The sequence below is a fragment of the Papaver somniferum genome, chromosome 5 (assembly GCF_003573695.1).
Source record: "Papaver somniferum cultivar HN1 chromosome 5, ASM357369v1, whole genome shotgun sequence".
NCBI lineage: Eukaryota > Viridiplantae > Streptophyta > Magnoliopsida > Ranunculales > Papaveraceae > Papaver > Papaver somniferum.
Window position 1 is genome coordinate 63,194,766 of NC_039362.1, and position 8,427 is coordinate 63,203,192.

Consider the following 8,427-nt stretch of genomic DNA (forward strand, 5'->3'; position numbering starts at 1 on the left):
AGAAAAATCGCGAATGCTTAAAAACCGCTATAAAATATTTTCCCTTAGGGGTCCCTCTAAAATATAGAGCAACCCTTTTCCCATAGATTTTACAAAAGTAGTGAATTTCTTTATATAATTGACAAATACAACTTATGTAGAAAAACTCCCCGATGTGGGACTAAAAGGTTTATATAGTTTCTTAAAACTACTAAAAATTGGAAACTCCACGATGTGAGACTAAAAAGTTTCATTCACAAAATAAAACAATAAATTATAATTTTTTTTTATTAAAACTTTAAAAAATTATTTTTTTATTAATAGTTTTCCAACACACATTATTAACAGCTGGTACTTCATTTAACTGATGAGAGAAAGAACTGGAATTGTTAAAGACAACAACTTCACTAGATGTGACCTTAAATGTTCCACAGCTTACTGGCATTTTGTTGTCAACCCATGGAATAACGCCTCTTGGTGGAGCACAAGATTTAAGCCACTTGACAGCAAGTTTAAAAACTGGAAGTGACTCAAAACTCTCCATCTGAGCATAGTTTTTAGGCAACTTATCCAATTTGCTATATAGAGCCCATATCTGGCCAGCCTTAAACTTTTCACAGGATCTCTCTTCTTCAAAGTTGTTGAATTCCGTCTCTGGCATTTCAGAAGTCTTCAAAGAAGAAGGTGAAGAGGGGATGTTCTCGTCCGCACAGCCATGTATGGTATTCACACCATCTGGACTCATTTCCTCAGTGTGAGCAGCACTAGTTGCCTTACTTCTATGCAGAGATTGACCAGAAGCTTCTGCTGCCCGCTTTTCTTCATTTGAGTTCTTATAACATCCGTCTGACATACTAGAAGACTTATTTGCACCTGGGGAACTTCCATCAAACATACTCTCTGCATCAAGATTTTTTCTCTTCCTCAGCGTGCCATGCTTCTCCTTGGATACAGATTTTAACGAACCATTTAATATTACAATCAACAGTTTCAGCTTCCAATTCAAAGACCCCAGACACTTGTAACTGGTAAGCAATATCTGCACAATTTTCCTCCGAATGATCAATGACAAAGCACTTATCACATAGATTATGAGGCTGCATTTGCCAGTGGTATTTGACCCAGACTACCCCTCCAGCAGCAGTTCTCCACCATCCTCCCCTTCTTAGTGGCTTTGTAAGATCCATTTTGATTTGAGCCTGGACTGTATTTCCAGACTTTGGATTACAGTTTTTTGGATTAGTTGATATCTTCTTTCCCAATGAAGCCAAACATTTATCGATGACATTCACATTAAGGTGTTCCGGTTGCAAGTTTCTGAACTTCAGACAAAATTCCTGATGAGTGAACCTCAGATTCTCTGGAGGTACCTCTGTATTGTACTTCTGAAGAGAAAGTAAGTACCCCATGATGGCCCATGGACTCTTTTTCAGAATCTCCTTCTGATCGTTTCCAGTTTCTAGTTTAAAGACATACAAGTTATGTCCCATGACCTTGATTTCTTTGATCTTGTATCTTACCCAAAGAAGGTTGATTTCATCATGCACCTCCTTCACTTCAACCATATCTATAGCAAATATTTTCCCCACTAGACTGTTTGACCATTCGTCAGGAGCTTCATCAATGGCCTTGACAGATCCAACTATGTTCCTTTGAAGTCTTCGAGCAGCAAGACTTGATCTGGTTGATTTTGCTTCAGCAGTGAGGCTATTCTGGTTTGCAGAACTGGAAGCCATGACTCTCATTTTAGGATTGCAGTAATGTGTATAATAGTTGCTGTGAGATTAGGGTTTTGGCTTATAAGATATAAGGGTTCGGTAAGTACTAAAATTAGTTTCAGAAGATATAATCCGAGTCCTATAATTTTGGCAGGAATTTTGGAAATCCAGAAGAATTAAGGGGGATTTGAATTATTGGATTTTCTGGGTCAAACGAGGGATTAGCAAGGTTACAGGAGATCTGCACAAATTACGGAAGATCTGCAGAAATTACGGAATGGATTGATGCCCTGATGTGGCACTTCCAAAAATGGAGGCAGACAAGTTTTTTGAATTTATTGTTGATGAACAAAAAGTTGATCAAAAATGGTTTGAACAAAGAGATTATCTATAGGTTTAGAGGATGCATGGCAACAAGACAATAACTTCACCAAATTATCTAAAGCCAATAACTGCTAAGAAAGATTAAGAAACAAAACCTGCTTCCAAAAGATCCGCAACTGGTTGCACGCAACTGGTAATCATGGATGGTAGCTGCAAATCACAGAGAAAACAAGAATCAAATCCGATTGATTTTCGTTTAAACAAAAGAACAAACAGAGAGAGGGGGAAATAAAATTTCAAAAATTAATCATAAGCAACTAGAGGATCAGAATAAAAAAATGAAGAACAAAATGAGCGTAACAGGAGACAGACAAACAACTACGAAAACAAAGGGATTCAGAGATGAAAGATTAATCAAACTAGAGCAAATCGATCATTTGCAAAATGATTATTTTTCCTGTAGGCTTGGGGTCATTTGTTCAATAGTATACAAAGTGGTCGATGATGGTGAGTTTAATGCTCCAAATATTTTTCATTAGTGGAAGAGCAGTTGACTGAACTTCACTTGGTAAACAACTAGCAACCCCGTTCAGACAAGAACCTAGCAAAAGATTGGTCCAATAGCTTTAAGCAACTTGAGCTTCAGTACCAAACTTCTCATTTGCAGTCTAAAATAATGAGCTCTCTAGATTCATATGTGATCAACTACGAGGAAACCTTAACTTTTACTGCATTCACATTATGCAAAAAAACAAAAACTTCTGGTTGCATACCGGCCTCAACATTAGCATATCAGAACATGAAAACTATATTGGATAAAAGTATCGCCACCAAACAGCTAAGAATAACATGTCAAGCTGTATATGGATTCACACTAGCATTCCTTAAAAACTGTTTGATCATGAACATCAAAGAAGCGCGAGCCAAGAATTTAATTAGTCAGCATATTTCAAGATAGAGATTAAGAATTATAGTATTATACTGCAATTTATGTTAAAGAAGCGCGAGCCAAGAATTTAATTAGTCAGCATATTTCAAGATAGAGATTAAGAATTATAGTATTACACTGCAATTTATGTTATATATGCTTTATGCAAACAGATGCCACAAACTTGGATCATGAAGGGGTCACCTGCAAATTTACATTCATCTAAAAGTTCATAATGTAAAGAACAACTAAATATCAAAAAGATTGTACATTCACCCGTAGAATGATGTTTGGTGTTTCATGGTCTAGCACAGCAGCACTCATAAAAGTGTTTATATAACTACATTCAACATAAGTTAATATCTCTGCAAGCACAAGTATAAATCCACAGGCTAACTGACACGTACTGTGAGAATATAACTCTATTAGAGCATGCACAATCACGAACTGTAAATGGTACCTTGAACTGGTATATATACTATTCCAAAATAGGATTTTTCGTGTTAACCACGATGGTGTCTTCAACTTTATTATACAATACGGAGTTTTAGCACACACCCACATGTTGGGCGGTGTTTTAACACACACAAACATTTTAGGATTTATGTGAGCGGTGTTTAAAACACCTTTTCAAAGTTAGGAGGTGTTTAAAACTGAGCCTAGATATTAAGAGGTGTTTAAAACTGCGCCTGCTACTTTGGTTGGTGGAAAAGCACTGCGCACACTTTTAAACACCGATTGCTAAATTGGAATGGTATATATACCATTCAAATTTAGCATATAATATGCCATTTTACCATATCCGTTGCCGCTCCAATATGGTATATATTATATACCATTTTAACATCATGACTGTGGATGCTCTTAAGCGCCACAAAACACGAATAGTTCAAGGCCTATGCTGACACCACTCCATCCAGAATTTACAACCCAACAAGAAAGCTGATACCAAAAGAGAAACCCAGTTTTCATACCAAAAGAGAATACTTTTTGTGAATGGTTAACCTACACCTAAAAATAGAAGAATGGTTAATCTACACCAACCTGCTCCCCTTTAGTTCGCCGAATATCAATAAACTGCCAATGATCTAGGATCGAGCTCCCAGCAGCCACGCAACTTGCCATACCTTGCGCCTGACAACATGAAAGTAGGAACTTGATGAGAGAATCTATACAATTCAATCCACGGTACAGCAGCAACAGAGTCAAGTCCCTCATCTTTTGCTTTGAACACTGTCATCAAACCAGTAACTCTTTGCAAAACCGAAACAATTATCCAGTGAACATCAACCACCTCTATAACCTCAACAATGTTGTACTCACATTTCTTCAAGTCCGAGCACGTCAAGTCAAAGCGAAATTTACTGTATAGTGCCCACACTTCCCCTGCACTTGGATAGATTGTGTACACGTTATGAACAACTGGTACCTCAGTTAACTGATGAGAAAAAGAAATGAAATTGTTAAAGACAACAGCTTCGTCAGAAGTGACCTTAAATGTTCCACAGCTTACTGGCATTTCCTTGTCAACCCATGGAATAATGCCTCTTGGTGGATCGCAAGATTTAAGCAACTTTACAGCAAGTTTAAAAACAGGACTCAACACTCTCTATCTGAGCATACTTTCTGGGAAACTTATCTAATTTAGAATACAGAGCCCATATCTGGCCAGTCTTAAACTTTTCACAGGATCTCTCTTCGCCAAAGTTGCAGAATCTCGGTACTGGCGTTTCAAAAATCTTTGAAGAAGAAGGCGAAGAGGGGATGTCCTCGCCCACACTGCCACATATGGTATTCACACCATCTGGACTCATTTCCTTGGTGTGAGCAATAGCATTTCTTTTTGCCGTCTGAAACATCGGTAGCCTTGCTCTTATCCAGAGGTGGGCCAAAAGCTTCTGCTGCCCGCTTTTCTTCGTTTGAGTTCTTATAGCATCCGTTTGATATTCTAGAAGACTTATTTCCACCTGCGGAACTGCCACCCAAGGAACTCTCTGCATCAGGATTTTTTCTCTTCTTCGGCACAGGATTCTCTCTAGATACAGATTTTAACGAACCATTAACATTACAATCAACAGTTTCATCCTCTGTATCGATGACCCCAGACACTTCTTCAAGGTTAGTGGGCAGGAAACAAGTATCAAGTTCAAAACAACCTTCAGAGACGTCTTTTCGTTTTTTACCGTTTGTTCTATAGCATCTCTTTGATATTCTAGAAGACTTATTTCCACCTGCGAAGCTCTCATCCAAGGAACTCTCTGCATCAGGATTTTTTCTCTTCTTCGGCCTGGGATTCTCTCTGGATACAGATTTTAGCAAACCATTAATATTACAATCAACAGGTTTATCCTCCGTATCGATGACCCCAGACACTTCCTGAAGGTTAGTGGGAAGGGAACAAGTATCAAGTTCAAAACAACCTTCAGGGACGTCTTTTTGTTCTTTACCGTTTGTTCTGTATGAAGGAACCCTGTGAGAGAATCTTAACATTTCATTGGATGGTATCTGAAAGGAAACCATGCCATTGTTTTCGGCTGGCTTAAACAGGCATACAAAACCTTTTAAGTTAACCAAAGGGTCAACCAAAATGCCTGATATCTTAGTGTAATATGACAGGACTACGACAAATTCATATTCGTACTCTCTGTGGTTGCCAGCATCAGAGCTCCATTTAATGTTCCAGTTCTTGTAGAGGGCCCAAGTTTCCCCTTTCTGGGGGTAGATGTTGTAAATCTTATTAACCCTTCTTGTCCAGAAAATCTTATGCGAGAATGCACATATATTTTCAGTTGTAGCAGTCGCGCTGTGTATGAACTTCCCACAAGCAACAGGTAACACACTTCTCTTCCAAGCAGTCTCATTGATATCCCTAGCAAAAAACTCCAACCATGTAATATCCACCTTGAAAGGTGAATATACTTTATTGATCCGAGCATAACCTCTGGGAATAAGATCTAAATAGTCATAAACGGCCCATATCTGATCAGCTGTGAAGCATTCTTCAGTCTTATCCCTGTCGAAGTCATAAAATTTTGAGTTGGCAACTTTAAGGACCACAGGTTCTGGTTCTTGTTTAGAAGTAGTAATAGATGGTTGGGAACCAGCAGAGGAAGCAGCTTGCAAAGAAAAGAGACCAGGAGCAGGGGAAGCGGGTGTCGTGGTGGTGACTGTTGATGTGAAACCAGTAGCTTCTCCAATACCTGAGAACAAGGGCTTTCTAGGTGCAGGGCTAAAGATTAGGCCAGTCGTTACAGCACTTTTAATAGTACTAGAAGGTGTAGCAGGGGCTGTACTTTCTGGCGGAACTGGACCCCTGGTGGTGACTGTTGATGCAAAACCAGTAGCCCCTCGCTTTGTGAGTGCGGGGCTAGAGAGTGGGTCACTAGCTCCTCCAAATACATATGGAGAAGAGGATGGAGTTCCAAAGGAAAAAGTGGATGAGGTGGTTGTTGACGAAGAGGTTGATGCAGTCCCAGCCGTCTGTGTAAAGCTAGCAGTGGTATTTGACAGTGCTGAACCAGTTCCAAATGGAAATGCAGATGCCATAGTTGTGCTAAAGGGTGACGTAGAAGAAGAAGAGGCTGCAGTTGAAGGAAACATGCTAGAAAAATGACCAACAGCAGTAACAAAGCAGTAACAGTAGTTGACAGTGCAACAGCAGCAGTAGGAGCTCCAAACAAGGGCATAGAGAATGCTGGTGAGGTATTAGACGCAGCGGGCGCTGCACATGTTGAACCAGGCAATGAAGAACCACCATCGCCCGCAGGTGCTGCTGCTGCGAGGGTAGTGGTGGTAGATGCAGATGCGGTTCCGGATGATTGAGTTTGTGATGACGAAGTCATTGATAATTGAGTTTGTGATGACGAAGTCATTGATAGGATTCCTAATACTAACAGACACTTAACAGTTGATTGAAGATGAGACACCTCAAGTAAGCAAAGCTTAATTGTAGCGATAGAAATTGAATGCATAAACAGGAGAATAAACAGGTGAGTGTTTACAGAACGTCCTAAAATTTCCTAGTTCTAAGCAAATACTGAAATCATTAACTTATTTCCTACAGAAACAAAACTCCTAAGGTAAGTAGAATTATTAAAATTTATTACTAATTGGTGTTGGTATCCTAATATAATTTTGTGCCCAACAGAATTAGGGTTCTCAAGCAAAGCAAAAACCCTTGAAATTCCAACAAAAAAAAATGAAAGCGTAATTAATGAAGATAAAACCCTAAACTAAACTTACAGATTGAATCTCCATGTGCGTTTGATAAATTGCTGTTGAGTTAGAAATTTTGAATCGGAATGAACCCTCCCCAAAGAGATTCTATGAGTCAGGGAATTTGCGAGCTGGACATATTTTACGGTTTTAAGCATAGTTTGAAAAGGGGACTTGGATATGAGTAACGGGCCAAGGTCGTCTGTGACGGGTTTTCGAACTACGGTAACAAGGGTACCCATTTACCCGGCACCGGACCGGACCGGACCCGCATATAACGGGTCCGGTTCCGGGTACTAATATGAGACCCATTAGTAGATTTAAGACCCGACGGGTAGACCCGTTAGGGAACCGATTAATATCGGGTCCTAACCGGTATACCCGACGGGTACTCGATTAAATTTTGCCCTAACTGTAGAATATGCGTTAATAATCTATAAGAAATCATTATATCTCGCCTCACAAGCTTCCTCTTCATGTTTATTTCTCTCCTCGGCTTAGTTTTTTAATTTTTTGATTTTTTTTTAGTTTGATTTAAGAATAACAGGAGATGTTGTTGCTTATACCGTAACACCATTTTAATCAAACAATTAATGGATCCTCTTCAATACTTCAAATGTGGAATGTGGATGTTGTTATCTCTACTACTAATTGGAGTAATACTACTGTTGTCAATCGCGAAAGCCACATTTGGTGATACAAGATTCGTAAACAACTAATCCTTTTGTAGTTTCTGACCAATGTAATGGACTAACTAATCCTTTTGTTAATTACTTCTCTGTCTACGCTTTACTTTCAACTTCTCTCTATAACTCAAGATTCTACAAGATTCCTTGTAGCAGATTCTTTTTGTGGTTGTATATTTTAATTTTCTTCTTGCACACTATCTCTTTTGGTTTTAATCTTCTTGCACACTATCTCTGTTGGTTTTAAAATGTAGACTCCAACTTGATTCCAGATTTCACGGAAGAGAAATTTAGATTTTGAAGTCTAAGAACTTGGTTTCAAAATATTTAAGTAAATAACCGTTAATTACCCGGAACCGGTGGGTACCCCGGTTGTTTAATAGGGTCCGATTCTGGGTCCATAAATTTAGGAACCGGACCTGGAACCGGTAAAAATAATCGGGTCCGGTTCCGGGTAGTATGGTACCCGGGAGGACCCGAACTCATTGACAGCCCTAAGTAACATGAAAGTTTTCTACTCCATTCAGATAGTTGTTGCGCCCGTGCTTGTATATTTTGTTTTGTTTTTTTTTATAGA

The 8,427-nt window shown here is 39.0% G+C and overlaps 1 protein-coding gene across 7 annotated transcripts; it reads right to left on the bottom strand.

Annotated features, from left to right (window-relative positions):
* Positions 1-241: 241 nt before the first annotated feature.
* LOC113281720 lies at positions 242-7,302 on the bottom strand. 7 transcript variants are annotated; one of them, XM_026530532.1, is made up of 4 exons: positions 7,192-7,302; positions 4,442-6,530; positions 3,994-4,335; positions 242-2,231 (listed from the first exon to the last, which is right to left on the bottom strand). In XM_026530532.1, exon 2 carries the CDS (start codon positions 6,493-6,495, stop codon positions 4,681-4,683), a length of 1,815 nt encoding a protein of 604 aa, XP_026386317.1. In that variant the 5' UTR covers positions 6,496-6,530; positions 7,192-7,302; the 3' UTR covers positions 242-2,231; positions 3,994-4,335; positions 4,442-4,680. The 7 variants fall into 7 exon arrangements, with proteins under 7 accessions (XP_026386317.1, XP_026386312.1, XP_026386313.1 ...); XM_026530527.1 differs by having other exon boundaries at positions 3,994-4,083; positions 4,273-4,335; positions 4,442-7,295; XM_026530528.1 differs by having other exon boundaries at positions 3,994-4,182; positions 4,273-4,335; positions 4,442-7,295.
* Positions 7,303-8,427: the final 1,125 nt, after the last annotated feature.

What these genes read in the sequence shown, in the direction of transcription:
- LOC113281720 (XM_026530527.1), bottom strand. Translation starts at nt 6,549, where the DNA reads ATGTTTCCTTCAACTGCAGCCTCTTCTTCTTCTACGTCACCCTTTAGC.